The sequence below is a fragment of the Hippocampus comes genome, unplaced genomic scaffold (genome assembly GCF_001891065.2).
Source record: "Hippocampus comes isolate QL1 unplaced genomic scaffold, H_comes_QL1_v1.1 scaffold104, whole genome shotgun sequence".
Classification (NCBI taxonomy): Eukaryota; Metazoa; Chordata; class Actinopteri; order Syngnathiformes; family Syngnathidae; genus Hippocampus; species Hippocampus comes.
In genome coordinates, this window is record NW_017806072.1 from 3,914,842 (window position 1) to 3,936,735 (window position 21,894).

At 42.4% G+C, this 21,894-nt stretch overlaps 1 protein-coding gene across 3 annotated transcripts; it reads right to left on the reverse strand.

The window, feature by feature from the left end:
• Positions 1 to 1,219: 1,219 nt before the first annotated feature.
• Positions 1,220 to 16,852, reverse strand: LOC109530398 (carbohydrate sulfotransferase 1). 3 transcript variants are annotated; one of them, XM_019894078.1, is made up of 4 exons: positions 14,059 to 16,852; positions 13,768 to 13,843; positions 7,645 to 7,820; positions 1,220 to 3,753 (listed from the first exon to the last, which is right to left on the reverse strand). In XM_019894078.1, the coding sequence occupies exons 3-4, from the start codon at positions 7,781 to 7,783 to the stop codon at positions 2,618 to 2,620; spliced, it is 1,275 nt and encodes a 424-aa protein (XP_019749637.1). In that variant the 5' UTR covers positions 7,784 to 7,820; positions 13,768 to 13,843; positions 14,059 to 16,852; the 3' UTR covers positions 1,220 to 2,617. The 3 variants fall into 3 exon arrangements, with proteins under 3 accessions (XP_019749637.1, XP_019749638.1, XP_019749636.1); XM_019894079.1 differs by having other exon boundaries at positions 13,768 to 16,852; XM_019894077.1 differs by lacking the exons at positions 13,768 to 13,843; positions 14,059 to 16,852 and having other exon boundaries at positions 7,645 to 8,098.
• Between the last annotated feature and the right edge of the window lie 5,042 nt (positions 16,853 to 21,894).

Sequence of the window (21,894 nt, forward strand, 5' to 3'; positions counted from 1 at the left end):
CTCTTTATACTACTCAGCTGCCAAAACACATCTCTATTAAAGCACAGGAACAAAGAAGCAGTGCATGTTTGTATGCATGCAACAATGCAAAATGACAGTAACGTGTTTGTGCGTCACTCTGGCCGCAAATGAGCTCCTTATTTGCCAATTTCCTGGCTGCTTGCCCATATGAGGGCCTTAACGAACCATGAAGACCACATACCTGCAGCGAGAGGATCAACTCCAAGGACATCCTTCTTCTCATCTCATTATAAGCAGCCACTAGTTAAAACTGGTGATTACGGAGGGGTGTTAAGGAAATACAGAGGGGAAATTATGCTACAGAGCTGATTCCATCAACAGTGACACAAGAGCAGTACTGGAAGGTCAAGATGGTACTTAACAAAACATCATCAGCAGCTGCTTCTCACTGTCTGCGCTCTGCCAAGGCTGTGACCTGAAGCTGTAGAATCATGTCATTCTGGTCAAGAGAGATGAGCATGTTTAAAAAAAAAGCCACCATTGACATTGGAGCTATCAAGAAATGCAATACTTTCACCCTCAAAAGTGTCCTTAAAATATGTATTACATCATAAAGATCACCAAATGCATTGATGGACCAGCCTTGGCACATCTTGTGTTCAACTGAGTGGTGCGCTTTGCTTATGCAATTTTGCAAGCATGCAGGAATGATGAGATATGAAGACGCGAAATGATAACGTTTCATTAAGTACAATGAAAAGTAAATGAATATGACTGTATTAAAGGTTTTCCTTCTTTTCAAAATCACATGTTTTAGATTTGAGCATGTAAAGTACAAATGATAGTACAGTACTAAGTTTTGCAGTAATTTCAATTCAATTTCATCTCAGGCCTGCTCTCTGTCCAACAGCATGGTTTCATCAGCCCAAATTTGCCATTCAAGCCGCAAGTGTTAATGTCTTGCAACATGTGTTGTGGTTGGGTGGGGCTGTTTCTGCCGTATCAGTACGTTGACAAATGCTTTGATTTGTATTTTCCACAGTGGCTTAAAAGTAAATTAGATCTCACCAAACAGAGTGCTTTCTCCTGCTTTACACTAGTGAGCTAATGAAGAACAACTTAAATGATCAAACGTATTGCATTTGGCTCATCAACAGGACTGAAACAGCAGCCAGGAAAATATGGATTTTGTGCAGTCCCCCCGCCCCAGCATGCACCTCATAATTTTAGCGGTATTGACACAATTTTGTCAGCACAGTCAAGGGGATGGAAAGAAACTACTTTTATTGAGTGCAAAGAGATGGCTAATTAGCTAACAGCTGACTCAGTCCACTTTTGCAGCTTGCGTGACAGGGAGGGAACAGCCCAAAAAAAAAAAAAAGACGTTTTCTTGACGGGGCTAAAAGTGTAATTTATGAACAGCATGTGTAAGGTTTGCAGATTTTCTTCGTTTTACCATGCATTTGAAATTCTGTTTACCTTCCCCAGGATCTTTAGATGTATGTTTGGTAACTCTTGGTGTCAGCAATTGTAAGAGCAGCTGCAGGAAAGATAGAAAGTAAATGAACAGACTCCGTTATTGGAAGGGTAATTTTACCTGAGATTTACTCTAATAGTCTGTACGGAGACACCTGATCATTTTGCTCCAATTTCTTACATTTCCTGAAGCCAGCAGTGGTTTTATTTAATGGCTTGAGCATTAAAGCTCATCACGGTGAGCAGTCCACCATTACAGTTGCCACATAATTATAACGCTGTTTGAAAGGAAACAAAATCAAAGTCACCGTTGCCATTTTGATTCTCGTGAGAATTAGTTGTTAGCCGCCAACCTCCTCACTCCCCAAAAATAAAATCTGAGTTCTTCACAAATGACATCGAGACATGATGCGAAGGATTATTTCTAAAATTGGGAGCAACCTTCGCTCGCTGATCAGTGGCTGTGCCTGTCGACAATGAACATGGTCTTCGAAGATATCTGCTATGTTGCATATGAAGAAATCGGATTCCAAATTAAACCGGTTTCCCAAATTTGCACTTCTTGACAAAAGACTCCAGTTCGTTTGGGGGAAGGACAGAGTAACTGAGTGGGATTCCAATGTAGTGTGAAATTATTAGATGAAACATTTACACTGGAATGTACTTGATTCAACATCACCGAAGCAGAGCATAATTTTACATTCCTCTAAGAATGAAAATTAAAACACTCTTGGATTTCACTGATCTACTCAATTTTTTTTCTTTGGTTTTACTGTGTTTAAAATGACAAAATGCCCAATGCACATCCAGTATGCACATAATATGCAGTATTTGTAGCATAAATCAAAACTCATTCACTCATACAAACAACACACAGCAATATACTGTGTAATTATTATTTTTGATCTGTGCAAACATTTTGGTATCTGGCACATCAGTATTGAAGATGTAAATACGATATTTGCATCACTCCTGAATTTTGTTTCATCACTTTAGCATCTTGACAATTTAGAACTTCTCCCAAGTTTAATTATGTTGACACATTTATCAAAGAAAGAAAGAAAGAAAGAAAGAAAGAAAGACAAAAAGAAAGAAAATAGACCCAAGTAACTTAAATACATACAAAGAAAAAAACCTTGCTTATAAATTATGTGCTTGCCTGACCATTTTTGGTCATGCCCTAAGTTTGGGAAAGGTTGGTTTGAAATGTGATGGGTTCAACTAGACTATAGGACAAGTTTCTGAGTTGGATTGTCGAATGGACACGTCTGTAACCCAGCAGGGCCAGAGTGTCGTTACACAGATTCTGCACAGTTCTGACAATATCATAGCCGAGATGGAGCCTCCAACTCTCAGCCGTCATTCTGGAGTCTCTGGTGGTGGAGTATTTGTAATTCCATTCAAATGGAGCAGACAAATTGCTGTTGGTGTTCCTTGTTATCCATGTCTGCACCCTATCCTCCATCTCTAGGCCAATAAACTGGTAGAGCTTGTTGGCCATGTGTTTCGGGTTAAAAGCTAGGTCTTCATATCTCACTAAAAGGTAGCGGCCCTGCAGCCAAGCCGGTCTCTGCAGTCCTGCTTCTGCAGACGCCACCATGTCCTTGCAGGTGCTGGTGATCTGCGATAGATCCACATATCGCGGTTGCCGTCCTGTGGCGTTCCAGATTTTCCAAGCACGGAACTGATCTGAAAACGCTGTCATGCGTGAGGCGAGAATGGCTCGAGGGTCTCTCACGAGGTGGATGATCTTTAAGTCCAGACGCGGATCTTCAACCAAAGTTCGCAGGTCCTTCACCTCGGGGATGCGAACAGTTTTTATGGCTACATGGCCTCTTGTCAGGCACGACTTTGATGCTAAGGTTAGGTTCAGGATGCCGCACTTCTTGGTACACCAACTTTCTTCAGGTGGAGCCAGTGCTGCTCCATTCCCTCCTTCCAGACAAACAGGAGGAGAACAAAGGGCATGACTCGAGCTTCTACGAAAGAAGGAATTAGTGACATGGTCCTGGGGCTCAGGGCGGATGTAACTCTCCATAAAGTGAAGGTCGCATTTGTACAAGTTGAGCAGGAGGTCTCTGTACGCTCCCAGCAGCGCCCGGCGGTCCAAACTACGACGAATCCTGCCGCTGGAATTTGTGAATGCCTGCTGGACGTGGTAAAGAGGTTCGAACATGTAAAAGATCTCAGGGTGCTGATTGAGCAGCTGTCCGGTGAAGGATGAACCGCTGCGCGTGGTGGCAAACAGTAGGATGTGCTTCTGAGTGGGCTCCATGGACATCCAACTGTCATCACAAAGAGTTTTCCAATTGGATTCTTTGAGGAGGAAAAAAAAAAACAGTTTTCAGTCCATATGCAATTGTATTTTCTCTTTGCATCGTATTTCTTCAGGGTATTTTTCGGTGTGGAGTTTGCATGATCTCCCTATGCTTGTGTGGGTTTGTGGGTGCTCTGACTTTCTTCTGCATTCCGAAAATATAAACTGCAGGTTAGGTGCATACTCTAAATTTCCAGGTGGAGAGGGTTGTTTGTCGATACGTGCCCAGCTATTGGTTGTCCAGCGTGTACCCTGCCTGTCGCCCAAGGTCAAATACACCAAATAACATACAAGTGGTCCCAAAAATAATCATTTTAAAAAGCATTTGACACTGTTGACCATGACATACTTTTAGCAAAATTAACTACAGTACATTAAATTCTTCAGAACAAGCTTTAAAGTGGATGAAATCATATCTCAATAACCGAACACAGTGTGGTGTGGTCAATGTCAACACACCAGCAGTAGAGTGGCCAGTAGAGGTCCCGCAGGGCTCTATACTTGCCACTTGCTCTATACCAGTTCTTTTTTTTTTAACTTATATCCTGTAACTGATATACCAGACCAATGCCAACGTACTCAAAACAAATGCATGCCGACAAAAATAATCCCTCATCCAATAAGAGAATCCCCCACATATCATACGATCAAGTCATCTAAAAAAACTGCCTTAAATCCAATCAATATTGCGCTCATTACAGTTGTTCAAAGCTCATGTCACATGATACCTGTAGCATGTGTCACGATTGCGTATTTTACCAAATGATGTTTGCACACACATATGTATGCATCCATTGTATGTGCTTATCCTGTACTCTACCACGAAAGCTTTCAACTGGATATAGTACAATATGTATGAATGCCTTATAGTGACTGTATTTATCTAGACATTTTGATCGCTGCATTGATCCTCCCCAAGAGGCAGAAGAGGACCAACACATCTAGACTTTCTTGCACATTTTAATCGATACTTAATTATTTTTAAATAATTAGTAGTAACTGCAGCACTAAATATTGAAATCACTTTACTACTTGCACTTAGGCACTTTAGGCTGTTGATTAAAAGTGACAGTTTGAACTATTGAAGGATTTTCTTACATGTTTAAATGTGGTTGTCTATGTTTTATGTGACCTGCAAAGAGACTACGAATGTAAATTAGCTGTATGCTAACTTTGGGACATTTATGCAGGCCGTGTACCAGTTTATTGTCCCTTTTAAATACATGATAAAATGAAAATAAGATTTCAAAAGTAGTCTCCATTTCAAACGTGACCCTGGACAAAACAAGTGGCATATACGAATGGATGGCTAGATTAAAAAATAATAGGCCGAAATGATGTCTTACTACACTAAATATAATGTTTTAACATTTCACAACGACACTCACTTTCCTTGGCTGCGAAGCAGCAGTCTGAGCATGAAAGCCGAGACTTCCTAATTTCTGGCAGTCTCGACCAGCTCCACTGAAAAGACACTAGGGTATTCCCACGCCAAGAGTGAGTCCTTCCAGTGTGTCCCTTAGACTTGAACACAGGCCTGAAACACTTATGAATGTTTCCCGATCAGCTCACATTTATAAACAACCATATGTGAGTGTGGGAACATAAATCTACCAGTAAATCAGAACCAGAAATCTGCTCCTTTCCGACCGAGAGCAGCAGATTTAGATCTTCCTAGAAATGCCACCGTCAGCTGCAACAGATGCGCAGCCTTGGCAGAGTCTTTTGTCAATGTGAAACAAGTGTTGCTGCTTGAATTGTATAGGTACCAAATGACCCGCAGTTCTCCCGGTGATTTTGGCTCATTCCTATTGGATACCAAAAAGAACAGAGTTGAATGCCTTTTCCAAATCACACATCCTGATTGGGCGAACTTCCATGCCTGCCCCAGTGCCTTGGTATGCATAGCACTTTGGTGCACCTCCTGGCTCGGATGTTAGGAAACTGGGCTCACCGCAGCATTCTTCAGGAATACAGCAATGACTGCTATGCTTTCCAGTATAGGTGTACAATATATACTGTGCAGTATATAGTCTATGTAGTTAGGACACGCTGCTTCTTAAAAAAGGGGACCACCAAGACTATCTTCTTGTGGTGACTGTGGGGGCTTATGAAATGCTCAATCTCTATATATAGCACAAACAGCTAACATGTAATTACCACTGATGAGGAGTTGATTGCAAATGTGGGTGCCGGTAACAGGCACAGTACAAGAGAGGATTAATAGAGGAAAATTTAGAAGCTGATTGTAAAATGAATCACAAATCTCATTTTTTCTTCACACCTCCACATGGGGATTCATCCGGTTAATTACGTGCTCTTTCTTTGACTTCTACTGCATCATTGTTCCACTGTGATTTGACCAGTGTAATATTAATAATAATACATTTTATTTGTAAGCGCCGTTCAAGACCCTCAAAGACACTGTACATGAAATCAAAGAGATAATAGAGAAAATAAATACAGAGCAATGACGTCAAAGTGTGTATGTGACACTGAACAGACATATTTTGAGTTTTAGTTTGAATGTGATGAGAGAATCTGAGGTCAAGTTGCAGAGTCCCAGAGCTGTTGAGCAAAACGACGCATAACTCTGCTCCCCGTGATACTGAGACAAGTGATGGGTGCAGTCAGATGGATGCAGGAGGAGGACCTGAGGGTGGAGGTTGGACTGGTGTTTTGTAGGAGGTCAGACTAATATGGATGTTGTGTATGGCCTCAAAGGTGTAAAGCAGTAGTTTGAAGTGGATCCTCTCTTTGACTGGGAGCCAGGGAAGTTTCTTGAAGGATGGGGGTTATATGATTGAAAGAGGCGGTTTGAGTAATGAGGTGTGCAACAGAGTTCTGGACCAGATGGAGATTATGGAGTCACTTGTGAGGGAGGCCAAAGAGGAGAGATTTGTAATATTCAATATGGAAGGTAACAAGACTGTCAACCAGGGTAGTGGTGAGGGAGGCGTGGAGCCCATTGATCTTGCATAGGTGGAAGTAAGCATTCGGTTTTATGTGACTGATAGGTAAACTGAATGATCGTGTGCTGTCGAGGATGACACCTCAGATTCTTAACCTGAAGTGTAAGTTAGATCAAGGAGTGACCTACTCGATATGGTAAAGCTGTCAACTTTGGATAATGTAAATACGTTGCCATTTCAGAGAATTTTGGTTTTGTTACTGTATAATTTCATCAGTTTAGATGTGAACCAGGTGTTGACGTCTGATAGGCAGGATGTAAGGGAAGAGGGTGAAAGTAAGATGTTGTGTTTACAGGAGAGGTGGAGCTGGGTATCATTCGCAAAGCAATGGAAACAAATTATTAATGGAAAGTAGTACCAAAGGGGAGGAGGTAGATGGTGAAAAGCAGGGGCCCCGGGACAGAGCCCTGGGGCGCACCTGAAGTCACAGGGAAAGCAGCGGATGAGAAGGACTTTATCTGGATGAACTGAGAGCTGAAATCACTCAAGGATTGAGTGGAAAATAATGGAGTCTATGGAGACTATGTTTTATTCACAAAGCACGCGTAGTTGGTGAAATGCGACACTGACTGAGGTAATAGCGGAATGCGTCTCAGTCTGCCGATGGTCTTGCACTATTTATTTGAGGTTAAATACATATATTTGCTGGAGACATTGCCCACCTCTATGCAAATGAGTCTCATTGATTAACAATGTCTAATTAAAAACAACCAGTGCAAATAGCCACACGCCGTTTGAGTGAAGCAAATGAATAGCTAGTGTAAACTTGGCGCTCCTCTCTGGAAGCCTCTTTATTGAGTGCATGCATTACGACCTACGACATCTGTCCAATGAGAGGGAACACTGACATGTACAAGACATGTCATCCTAAATGATGTATGTATTGTTAATGTTAGATGTTTGGACTGGTTGGGGTACCTCGGTGATGTCTGCTCTGACACTCGTAAACACCCTGACAGGGTCCAGCGAGCGAGTCCCTCAGGGTGCGAATGGCTGTGTACTGGACCCCCAGTGAAGCACACACCAGCAGCAGCACTGCCTTCCAGGAGCACTCCATCCTGTTCCTCCACCCCGATGGCTCTACATCCTTCACACTGATGATGCGTACGCGCGCACACACACACACACACACACACAGACAATGAGATTCCATTTTGATGGATTTGGTCATATTTATACAAGTCCAACTTTTGCTCATTTCCTATGTTTCTGTAGCTATGCTTAAGGGCCCTTGAAAGGTGCAGGCCTTTTTTTAATCAGCTTTTTTTACTTTGAATACAAGTTTTGTGTGTTAAAAAATATGCATATATATGATAAGTTAAGGGCGGCCCAGTAGTCAAGTGGTTAGCTCGTCGACCTCACAGTGCAGAGGTCGTGGGTTCGATCCCGGCTCAGCCTTCCTGTGTGGAGTTTGCATGTTCTCCCCGGGCCTGCGTGGGTTTTCTCCGGGTACTCCGGTTTCCTCCCACATTCCAAAAACATGCATGGCAGGCTGATTGAAGACTCTAAATTCTTCCTAGGTGTGAGTGTGAGTGCGGATGGTTGTTCTTCTCTGTGTGCCCTGCGATTGGCTGGCAACCGGTTCAGGGTGTCCCCCGCCTACGGCCCAAGAGCAGCTGGGATAGGCTCCAGCATGCCCCGCGACCCTTGTGAGGCTACAGCGGTTTGGAAAATGGATGGATGGATGGATGGATGGATGATAAGTTAATAATTTGTGTGTCTTTGACTGTGTAGTTTATCAAAAATAAAAAAATAGCATACAGTAGTTTCATACAAATGTATTGATTATTGTGCAAAAGGTCTAGCAGTGCGATAATAACCATTGATACCTACTGTAACTAGCTGAGGTCTCTGCTAGTTCCCAAGCCAAGGCAAATTTTAAAAATGATCAAATCTTAATAACTTTATCAAAACTCATTACAGTGCTTGTTAGAAATCTCAAGTCAGAAATCTGTTAAACATTTTAAGGTGGCTCCGGTTTTGGTATTACTATCTCAGTGATAAATTAATCTTTATTTTACATCTTGGTCAACAATCATTCTTTCAGCTGTAGAGATTGTTGCTTGCACCAGTCTCCATTCATACCTTACAACCTATTTTCTGAAATCAGCAAATCAGTTTTAAAAATAGATATCCATCCATCCATCCATTTTCCACCGCTTATCCGAGATCAGGTCGCGGGGGCAGCAGCTTTAGTAGGGAAGCCCAGACTTCCCTCTCCCCAGCCACTTCTTCGAGCTCTCCCCTTTGGATCCCGAGGCGTTCCCAGGCCAGCTAGGTGACATAGTCTCCAAGAATAGATATGATTTTCTTTTTTTTATCTGTTTTTTTAAAAAAAGTTTTGCTCGTGTATCTTAAGTCCCTTTGAAAACTCTTGTCTTAAAGATTTTTTTTTCCTAAAGGAAGACTGAGTACACAGTAGCATTATTTCAATCAATTTTCCTCCCTTTTGGGCAATTTAGCCTTTAATACCAGCTCAGATAAAAGCCCACATGTGCTGCACCTTGTCTCTGAGAATAAAAATGCGAAACTTTCTCTTGCACACTTTTAACCTCTTCGACATAAGGAAGCAAAAGGCTTTTTCGAAAGGTATCTATAAAATTGGCAACCATCCATTTGTCCTAGTCTTTGTGTATAAAAGCGATGTTGGTTATTCACCTAAGAGCCCTGACACTCCATCACTCAAAGTGGCTCTTCACAGGTAACCACAATCAAAGCCACAAGTAAACGATACATCATATCACTAACATTATTGCTTTCTTTCTGTCGCTTTGTTTTGCAAGTCTGCTCCTTGTTCATCAATGCTGCGTATGTGTCCAAGTTGCAGACTCATATCTGCGTGAATTGGTCGCATTGAGCTGAGATCAGCTTTTGATGTTCCATTAATCATTAACAGCACCAAACCAAAGACACTGCGGGATGCAGAAAAGAAATCAGATCTGACATCATAAGAAATTCCGTTTGAATACAATTACAAACCAACAGCAATTACCCAATCAAGCCTTCAGGAGGAAATTGATTCTTCATACACTTGGAACGACACAGGGAATGACAAACATTTATACATGCATTTTGTACTTGTGACCTCTTTTATTTTGTGTCTGCTTGGGGAAATAGATCTACAAAAAGGGCTGCAAATATGCAGTAGCAGGGGATGAGTTTTGGACCTGTGCCTTCAGTGGGTATTTAAGTGACCTATTCCATCTCTTTATAACACCATCACATCGTAAAATAATATACAGAAACGTTATATAACTACATATGGCATTAAAGAAGAGACATTTCACGTATTTGAGGATGAGGACCATTACTACTGAAACAAGAAACACAGTTACCTTTGTCTCAATGTATATATAATATACAACCTATCAATATGCATCAACGTCAATCAACTCCAAACATTTGCACTGCAATATACTGTAGCAGTTTATAATCAGTCTTCATCACTATCAAAACTACAAACTATAAACAGAGCACAACGGCAGCAGACTTTTTTTTTTGCTCCTGCCTATCTCTGTAAGCTAACTGTTCCACTCATTCCTACTGCTCTGAGAGTGTCCCAAAAATCAATTTCTGGATTGAAACAAACAATGCAGCAACAGTGGTGTTTGACCTAGCCTCATAAAGTCCAATTTTTCATGAAAAATGCAAATGAAATTCTAATCACTTCCGACGTCGTCTTCCCCTGTAAATCAATCTTTGGTGTGTATTTTTAAGGCCAACGAACCAGAGGGACAAACATAACTGAATAAGTCAGAGGATGGAAACCTACTGACGTCACTCTGAGGGAGGTGCAGAGTGGTGAATGTAAAATCTGACTAATTAAAAAAAAAAAAAAAAAAAAAAAAAAGAGACAGCGATTTGAACTATGTGTGTGGTTGACACCCGCATTTGGAATTCTTTAGGCGTTGGGCAAGTAATATTTGCATGGCAACAAATCAAAGCTGAAATCTGATTGTACCAAAAGAAAATTCACGCACAAACTACTGGAATCTGCACTGCCAAGATACACTATGAAATGAAGACAAACGAGTACTGGGAAGAAATGATTCCCATTTGATGTAAGTTTTAAATGTAGATCCTAACTTCTGATATGATTTATCCCAGCAGAGAAAGCCATTAAGGCCCTGCAAATATTGCACATTTTGGACCAAAATTCTTTGTCTGGGCGGCATGTTGGTCGACTGGTTAGCATGTCCGCCTCACAGTGCAGAGGTACAGGGTTCAATTCCGGCTCCGGCCTTCCTATGTAGAATATGCATATTCTCCCCCTTGCCTGTATGGGTTTTCTCTGGGTACTCTGGTTTCCGCCCACATTCCAAAAACATGCATGGCATGTTAATGGAACACCCTAGATCAGTGGTTCCTTTCCTGGGTTTGACCGAACCCCAGGGGTTCGATGGAGCCTCTGCCATGCAGGGTGAGAGACACGCGACTCAACGTGTTAGTTAGTTAGGACACGCCCACTTGGCCATCACTGGCTGCAGATGATCACATGACATTGCTTGTCCAATCAGTTTTGTGGGAAATTTGGTTCGCTTCGTATTCAACGTGTGACTGATGTGATACTACGCCGTACAATTAAAAAAAAAAGTATACTTATCGCTTGAAATTTTATTTACTTTTTTCTGTTTTTAATAAATGCGTTTTGTTTTAATATCTTGAATTTGTAAAAAAAATATATATATTTATTTTTCACTCATGAAGGGTTCGATGAATGTGCATATTAACTGGTTGGGTTCGGTACCTCTAAAAAGGTTAAGAACCACTGCCATAGATTGTCCCGTGGTGTTTTTGTGAGTGCAAAGGGTTGTCTATGTGTGCCTGGCGATTGGCCGGCAACCAGTTCAGGGTTTTTCCCCTCCTACTGCAGATCTTCCTTTTTCCAACTTCAGAAAAAGAGTGTGCCACAAGCTACATATACGTCAATACCTTTACTATAGCCACCTTTACACCATGTGCATGTGGTCTTAAGTGGGAAATAATTACTACTGGCTACTACTGTACTGCATTATTGATAGGAACAAAGTAATAGGACATGGGAATAGAAACCTCTAATGTGACCAAGTTACCCATTACATTCCCACTGCAACATGGAAATTCTAATTTTCCACCGACAAAACAATGAATCGCAAGGTGTGTACCTCCACTTCACACTGAAAAACATCTGCACAAATTCATACCTTCTTTAAATTAGACCATGTCTTAAAATAGATACCTGGGTATTCAGTTGAGTCAATAAACACCCAAGCTCAAGTTCACCCATGACTCTGATGAGAAAAAGCACTCTAGCAAATGGATGGATGGAAGAATGCATACAGTTTTATCTACTAAATCCGGTGCGACACTGCATTTCTGCCCTGATTGCAGATTTGTTGCCATTATCATCTTAGTGTTCTAAGAAAACCAAAATGTCTATGTTTTCGCTGGGCTGCATCTGCCGCATAACTGGCTGGCCGACCTGTGCGATTCCACAGCTACAGGTTTTCTTTTTCTTTCCACTCATGATCAAACTGCCAGCTCCCCACATCCTGCTGCCCTCCGGAGAAGGAAGACAGATGCTTCAGTGATTTAGAGCATATTGATATGCAAGCCTTCTGTCCTCCCCTTGTTTATAAGTGCCGCACTGTAGACGATGCTATATTGCAGTGGTTCTTAACCTTTTTAGAGGTACCGAACCCAACCAGTTAATATGCACATTCACCGAACCCTTCATGAGTGAAAAATAAAAAAAAATATTTTTTACAAATTCAAGATATTAAATAAAATGCATTTATTAAAACCAGAAAAAAGTAAATAAAATTTCAAGAAAGAAGTATACTTTTTTTTTTTTTTTAATTGTACGACGTACTATCATGACAGTCACACGTTGAATACTTAGCGAACTAAGTTTCCCACAGCAATGATTGGACAAGCAAAGTCATGTGATCATCTGCAGCCAGTGCTGGCCAAGCGGGCGTGTCATAACTAATTAACATGTTGAGTCGCGTGTTTCTTACCCTCCATGGTAGAGGCTCCATCGAACCCCCGAGACTGACTCACCGAACCCCTGGGGTTTGGTCGAACCCAGGTTAAGAACCACTGCTATATTGTGTCAACAGCTGGACAGTGAAGACGATGGTTTCCGTCTTTTGTATCCCTGCAACAAGCATACATACAATATACAGGTATATCCCACAACAGTGTTTGTAGAGTTCATAAAAGCTTCTGCAAGACAAAGCAACCAGGTGCCAGGACTGAAGGAAAACAGGTGTTGCTGCTGAGATAACATAGCAGTAAACGTGTTGAACATAATGGCATTCCTGCAAGTACACACTATGTGGAACACAAGGCAACAAATGAGGTCAGAGGTAGATGATGAGGGAGGGACTGAGGGATTTAGGATGCGAGTGATGAAGAAACATGAGGTGCTTTTGATTTCCCGGTCTGGTGTTGCTCAGTAAAGTCCATAATCCTCAGGGTAAAGCTGTTTATTATAACAAACGATAGCCAATCCTATTATTTTTATTTCATATGTCACCCATACGCACACACACTGTACATAATAATACAAAAAAAGTAAAACAATAAGTCATAGAAAATCTACAAAATAACTACAAGTATACGTACTCTTAATTTTTATTACGAACAACCTTTACGGATTGTTTAAAATCTAGGATTGGTAATCCCAAATTACTTCAAAAGTGCACTACCCCGGGATAACATAGCCTCAAAGATGAGACAAAGGATGCAGCTTGTCCAGCACTATTATGCCAGTAAACATGCACACACACACACACACACACACACACACACACGCACACACACACACACACACACACACACACACACACACACACACACACACACACACAAACACGAAGAAAATACAAACAGCTCAGGAAAACTTAATCGGATTATAGTGGTAGCAAAGATGCATTTTACTCTTGCGCAAAGAGAGAGGGGGGCACCACATGATCTTTTAGTACCAATACAGACACAAGTGAAAAATACAATTCAAAATGTAAGTTTGCATTTTAAAATATAAAGGTGTAAATATACCTGTCACAAATGATTTGACATTAACAAGCTGGACGGAACGTTGAACTTCTTGTGAACCTTTGTACACGGATAGGGGCTGCATTGAGAGAGGGAGAAGAAAGAAACAACAAAATTGCAACATGCCGTGTTGTGTTAGTGAGTGCTGTAATTAACAATGAAAAGTGTAACCTCCTCACAGACTCACTGTCATGCATTAAAAAGTCTGATCACAGCTCCTCTTTATCAACATTCATTTTACAGCTCAGTGTATGTAAAAGCAGTAAAAACATAGAACTCGAATGGTTTCCTTACCGCGAGCCTGCTTTATAATACTAAAATGGTCCGGTCGTCTGTGGTGCTTTTTTTCCCCTTTTCTTTTCTTTTGGTTTTGTGTGTGTGAGAGAGAGAGATGCTGAGGAGCCGGTGCAGGAGTTAGGAATGGAGATGCGCCAGAGCAGCGGGAGGCTGAGTGAGGAGAATGAGGAGGAGGAGGAGGAAGAAGAGGAGGAGGGAGGTGGGGGCAAGAGAGCACACAGGCTTCCACTAGAGTCTCCAGATTGGGTGCAAGATTGTATTGTCGAGCCTCATCCTGCACATTTTATGGTGTGCATAGTGCATGCTGTGTTGCATGCTGTCGGAATAAATAATGCCTGATTTTAATCCAACGAAACCCATGAATTGATTTAGTTTTGTACACAATGGAAACCGGAAATGTGTGCTCTTCTTTAAGTGTAAGACATTGCTCATATCTTGGAAGCAGCTTTCATCAGCTGCTGTCAGGCATTAACAATCACTTCTCACTATGAACATAAGCATCATCGATGTACCCTCTCTCAATGTAATGTTCTTAGCAGGGATTTTCACTAACATCAAATGAATCAAGATCACACACACACACACACACACACACACACACACACACACACACACACACACACACACACACACACACACACGCACACACTCTTGCACAATGACCTTTGTGATCCCTCATTCAAGTGAGGATGACTGCAATCATCACGTATGTTTCCGACTTCCATGTACAGAGCATTAAGTTCAATATCGTGGCCCATGGGGGTCATTGTGGGTTCAGATTCAGCAAGTGACAGCATCATCAGTCCTTGAAAGGGATGTTGGGTGGGGGTAGAGGTGTGTGTGGTGTGTGGTGTGTGTGTGTGTGTGTGTGTGTGTGTGTGTGTGTGTGTGTGTGTGTGTGTGGTAGTGGGCGTTCTGCTCGTTTTTATAGATCATCTCCTGCTCTGACGTAGTCACACTGGCATAAGTATGTTCAGTGAACAAAAATTGGTTTAAACAATGACTGTTTTTGGATTGCACATGTTCCTGACAAATCATTTTAGAGGATAATTCCTTTTTTTCATCCTATAGTGGCCATGGGTATTCCTTTACTCATCTGCAGAAAGGCATCAGGCATTTAATGGAGTCCAGAGTGTAACCTGTCTTTCACCAAAAGTCAGTTTTAATAGGCTAAAGCTCACCTGTGACCCCACTGTCACAATAAAAATGGATGGATAGCCAAGTATTGCATTGCTTAAGATTTGAGCCGTCATATGATACGCCTACTCAAGTTTGGACTTGCTTCACAGCTGTAAGACCATGATAATGTATTGTTTGTCATCTGTTTTATTACTTCGTAGTACTCCGCAGAATTCCCCGATTGCAGGATTTACCGCAGATTTCAAAGCCCTCCGTGGAAATCAACACATTCTGCAAAATATAGGGCAAGTCCAGAATATTATTTTTACGTGTATTGTTTTCATCCTGGCAGCATGATGTCACAGTCCGATAGCCGGGATCTAAGGCTATGCTCACACTGCGGGCAGTGATGCCCAATTTGAATTTTTTTTTTGTTAAATTCAATCTTTTTATGTCCTCGTTCACATAAGAAAAACAAATCAGAGTGTAGGGGCTCATCTTTTTATCATCTCGTATCTACAGAGGAGCGACGTGGGAGGAGGTAGAAACATTTTGGGGAAATGAGGTGAGGCTTTCCAATCCCTCGTTTCATGGAGACATCTTACTAAAAATGATGATGTCACCAACACGGAGCTTGCACTAGGTAGCCCCCAAGAACCAAATGAATAGCCTATGGGCCTTTTCTAAAAGTCACTCAGTAGCATAGTGAAAGGACACTGTGAGTTCCTTGGAATGCCTGTGATTTGGTGCCGACCAGTTTAGGATCTACCCAGTCAACTGGCCAATTACTGGGATAAGGTCCATCACGGCTGCAACTCTTGCGAGGATAAATTATTTGGAAAATGGATCGATGGATGGATTGATGTTTTAGAAGTCATCATGTGGAAATTTGAACATTGGCAGAGATTGATAGAAAAAAAGCGTTGCATTTTGATATTTACAGGATGTTTCCTAATTATTGCGAAAAAGAATTAACATGATGAGTGTCTTCACATAAGTAGCCTAATAATAGAATAAAAGGTCATTTTAGCAAATTTATTTAAAATGTATCAAACTGGTAGCCCTTCATATTAATCAGTTCCCAAAAAGCAGCTTGAAGCTTGAACAATGTTAATGACCCATTTATAATAAAGATAATTGCACTTACCGAGAGGCACGACTGGTCTTTATTGACTGGAGGGATATATTTTTGTTAAACCCGCTACTGTGTCTGTCGGAGTGCCTTTAGAGGCTCTGAAATGTAGGCACAATAAAATATACTTTAAAAGTGGAGCTCCACAAATATGTACACAAAGTAACATTTCTCTAGCAATATGGGCCTCCAACATTAGCAGGCAAAGGTTAAACCATGCCAGCACACACAAAAGACAAAAAGCTGCCAAGAAAACATAACAAGTGATACAAGAGCCTCCTGTCCTCTACGCCTCTCAGTGTTGATCCCTTGCTTTGCCAGCTTCAAATCCCCAGTTCTGAGGAGCTGAACGCCCCCTCATCATCTGGGTAGGATTCGTATAGGAGAAAGTGTTTTTTTTTTTCTTTAGCAAACAAACAGAATCATTCAACATGTTCCTCATATCCCCTGCATGCAACAAATACAAGTGTGTTCAATGAGCATATGGATGTTTGGGTCTCTCTCTCCCACTTTTTCTCTCTTTCTCTCTCTCTCTCTCTCTCTCTCTCTCTCTCTCTCTCTCTCTCTCTCTCTCTCTGTCTCTCCCTCTCTATCTCTCTATCCAGAGAGTTGTATTTTTTCACCGTGTCTAAATTCCACATCTGCAACATACTTATCATGTCAAATTTTCACCCCCAAGTTGATGGAGGAACTCATTTCGTTTCACTTGACCTCTCCATCCTGGCTTGATTGGCAACTCTCCCTCTCTCTTTTATTACTTTTGCAAGTCAGACAAAGTATTTGTCAACCTGCGTGTCAAGAGGACAATCTGTTCTCCAAAACAGTCCCTTTATTCAAGTCGTTCCTCACTATAAATGCAGTAAGCAAGTGAAAAGAAATCTCATTCCACCCACCTAGTGTGCCGGCTGAGACAGCTAAATTTATTTCAGCAAACAACCGGCACAGTGCATAACTACACTCTATTACTCTATTATTGGCTGCTGTTGCTGCTCTGGCAACATTTGATAATTCTTTTCAAGAGTGGGCATGGTAGTTAAATGGACCTCTGAAGATCCGAGGTTATAACTTCTATGTTGTAATTATTAAAAACACATTAAACATAATGCTGCCATAAACCAGAACATTTATAATGATTTTTATTGGGCACTACAAGAGGCTGAGAATGCTGCATTCCCGTATTTATAATTTGAGAATCTCTGTTAATGTTTCCATCATGCTCTCCAACAGAAAGTCAATGAAGATGTTGATCTTTTTCATTAAAACTGAAGTATAGAACTCAAGGTTGACATGACAGTGGTGCACAGGTGCGCAGGGCTGCTCGCGCATTGAAAAACATGCAAATGTGTCACTCCGCATTTGCCCACCGAGCATTTGGCTTTTTTTTTTGAGAGGTTGATAGTGTATTAGGTTACTCGAAAATGACTGATGAAGTACAAATAAATGAATCTTTCAAAGCTCAGCCATGGCTATGTGCCGCAAATGGCGCCATTCACAGGGTGACAACTGTGGCTGTGCAGAAGGGCTGAAAATGAGGTTTCACGGGCACCTTGGTTTTGCTGCACATCGGGTGCGGCAATCCTAATAATGTGTATATTTACGTGAAACTGGTCTGTGATGCAAAAAATATTGGGAATCACTGCTACAGATCTGCGCCAAATTAGCCTATTGCGTGGTCCCATAAGCCAGGGGTGGCCGGGCTGGACTGGCCATATGGCATGCAGAACAGATGCCCCGAGGGCCGGCTTCTTTTGGGGCCAATGCAGTGCCATTTAATCCTCCCACATTCCAAAAACATGCATGGCAGGCCGATTGAACACTCCAAATTGTCCCTAGGTGTGATTGTGAGCGCGAATGGTTGATCGTGTATATGTGCTCTGCGACTGGGTGGAAACCAGTTCAGGATCTACTCCGCCTACTGCCCGAAGACAGCTGCAATAGGCTTCAGCACGCTCACAAGGCTCATGAGGATGAGTGATTGAGAAAATGGGTGGATGGATTTTCAAACCATGGTAAGCTAACAATATGACTGTGAAGTCATACATTTTTCAAACCATCCACAGTCATGGTTTCATGAAAAAAGGAAACGCATATCCATGCTCAGCATATTCATAATATAAACAGGAAAAAAAACCCAAGGAAAAACACAGCGTTTAGAATTGATATGTCAACTGACCACCACCTAGTGGTGAGTTGGCTTCGAAGGTGGGGGAAGATGCTGGTTCGACCTGTCAGACCCAGACGTAATGTGAAGGTTTGTTGGGAGCATCTGACAGAATCCCCTGTGAAAAGGAGTTTAAACTCCCACCTACGATAGAGTTTTCCCCACGTCCCAGGGAATGCGGGGGACATTGAGCCCGAGTGGACCGCATTTCGCGCCTCTATTGTTGAGGAGGCCAATCGGGGTTGTGGCTGTAAGGTGGTTGGAGCCTGTTGTGGCGGCACCCCCTGTACTTGCTGGTGGACACCGGCAACTGAAGGAGTCCTATCATGTCTTTATGGCCTGTAGAACTCCATAAGCAGCTGATGGGTACCGGCTGGCCAAGCGGAATGCAGCTTTAGCGGTCACCGAGGCAAAAACTCAGGCTTGGGAAGAGTTCAGTGAGGCCATAGAAGCCGACTGGCTTTGAGGAAATTCTGGTCCAGCAACTGACAGTTCAGGAGGAGCAAGCAGTGCAACATTAATACAGTGTACAGTGGACATGGGGCGCTACTGACATTGTGAGTCGTGGGCAGAATACTTCGAAGACCTCCTCAACTCCACCAACACGCCTTCCTTAGAGGAAGCAGAGTCTGGGGACTCTGAGGTGGCCTCTCCTAACTCTGGGGTTGAAGTCACCGATGTGGTTAAAAAGCTCCTCGGTGGCAAAGCCCCGGGGGTGGATGAAATCCGCCTGGAGTTCCTCAAGGCTCTGGATGTTGTGGGGCTGGTCTGGTTGACATGCCTCTGCAACATCGCATAGTCATCGGGGAGAGTACTTCTCGATTGGCAGACCGGGGTGGTGGTCCCTTATTTTAAGAAGGGGGACTGGAGGGTGTCTTCCGACTACAGAGGGATCACACTCCTCAGCCTCCCTTGTAAGGTCTATTCAGGGGTGCTGGAGAGGAGGGTCCGTCGGGAAGTTGAGCCCCAGATTCAGGAGGAGCAGTGGGGTTTTCGTCCCAGCCGTGGAACAGTGGCCAGCTCTAAACTCTTAGCAGGGTCCTCGAGGGTACATGGGAACTCGCCCAACCAGTCTACATGTGCTTTGTGGACTTGGAGAAGGCATTCGACCATGTCCCTCGGGGGAGTTCTGTGGGGAGTGCTTCGGGAGTATGGGATACCGAACCCCTGATACGGGCTATTCGGTCCCTATACCACCGATGTTTGGTTCGCAACTGGAGGAATTTATTTATCTTGGGGTTCATGAGTGAGGGCAGAAGGGAGCGAGAGATTGACAAGCGGATCGGTGCAGCATCTGCTGTGATGCGGACTTTGTATCGGTCTGTCGTGGTGAAGAAGGAGCTGAGCCAAAAGGCGAAGCTCTCCATTTACGATGTCGATCTATGTTCCAACCCTCACCTATGGTCACGCGAGCTGGAGGGCGTGACTGAAAGAACGAGATCCCAGATACAAGCGGCCGAAATGAGTTTCCTCCGCAGGGTGTCCGGGCTCTCCCTTAGAGATAAGGTGGGAAGCTCGGTCATCCGGGAGGGGCTCAGAGTCGAGCCGCTTCTCCTCCACATCGAGAGGAGCCAGATGAGGTGGCTCGGTCATCTGATTAGGATGCCTCCTGGACACCTCCCTGGTGAAGTGTTCCGCGGGGGTGACCCATGACATGCTGGAGGGACGATGTCCCCCAGCTGGCCTGGGAATGCCTCAGGATCCCCTGGGAAGAGCTGGAAGAGGTGGCTGGGGAGACTGGAAGTATGGGGTTGTTCCTTAAAGCTGCTTCCCCCACGACCCGACCCCAGATAATGGATGGATGGATGGATGAATGTTCCATTAATTGCAGAGTGCAAAATGGTGTCGGCTCTGATTGGCTATTAACCAGCAAATGCATGAGGTGGGAATATATCAGCAAAGCAAATAAAATGGCATTATCAAGTAAATTAAGCTCATCAAAACATTACTTTTTATTTAGATTGATGCTGCTTGTATTATAGTGTGTTGAGCAAGGATCTGGATATTTGTGCATCTTTATTTCATAAAACTCTGAATTGTGAATGGTTTGAGAAACAATGACTTCTCAGTTAAAGAGGAGTCTACGAGCATGTGTAGGTGCGCGAGGAGGTGTCAAATCCTGGTCCAGCAAGTAAACATCCTGTCACCGTTTGGCTTTAACCACAAATGCTTCTACTCAACCGGTATGTAAACGAGTCATTCTGCATCTGGATTTGACACCTCTGAATATGCGTACGTATGCTTGCGTCAGTGCAGCTCATCTAACTAAAAATGCCAGGGCTGACTTTTTTGTGCCAGTCCAGCCCTCGGGGTGGACAATTAATTTTTTCTAAAGGGCCACGTAAGAAACTAAAATGGTTGTCGAAGGCTACGTTAACATGCCAACTTTAACTATGTTACATGTGAATTTAACCATCTATTTTGCTGTCTGCTGTTGTGTGAATGCACAATGGCTGCCACATCCGGCCATCTCAGATCACAGATTATTCTGGTGCATTGCAAAAACGTAATGACGCTCCCTCAAGTGGCATTAATGGTAGAGAGAGTTTAAGTCGCATAACATGACCATTTGTAAAAGAACAAGAAAAAAAGGAACTCTTAAAAAGAGGCATTTTAACATGAAAGGCATTTTAAACAATAGGAGAAAAAGCATATATAAACATGATTAGCATTTTCAAAAAACCTGTTGCAAATCATGAAATGTCATTTGGACCACATAAAAATACCACTTTAGAACTATTTTTTCTCAGAAATAATTACCAGTATTATCCATACCTGTCAACTTTTCGGAGCGCCAACCTGTATAAACTACCAAAAAAAATCCTTATCAAGAGCAAAAAATCCTTATAACATACCAAAGCATTTTAAATGTCAAAATAATGGCAGAAAAAAAAACCACGAAATATGAATGATATATTTGTTTCCTTGTAGAACTTGCTTGTACACTACCGAAGTATGCAATGAATACTAGGAACCACGTGATTTACTGGAAAGTTACCGGAAATGAAAGCATTCGAGTAGACTAGCACCATTCTGGGCAAAAGCAAATGGAACTACCTGTTAGGGGGGAGAAAAAAAAAAAAAACGGAAATTTTCAGAATCCGTATGATTTGTGCGTTATGGCCTTGCACTATGGCTAAACCGTATGAGTTGACAGGTATGATTATCTTTAGGATGATGACTGCCAATAATTCAAATATCGCCTGTCAGTAAAATTGATCCCCCAAATGAAATTCAATGAAGGATGTCTAAACTGTTATTCATTCACTTACATTAAAATGGCTCATAATCTAAGTCTTTAATGATTTTGCCAGGAAGCAGGTTTAGCAAGCAAGTTGTCTGTTTTGCCGCACTAACCAGTTCTGTAAGGCTTTCAAGACATACTTTTTAAAATGAGAGAGGGCTGTCAGACAATTATCAG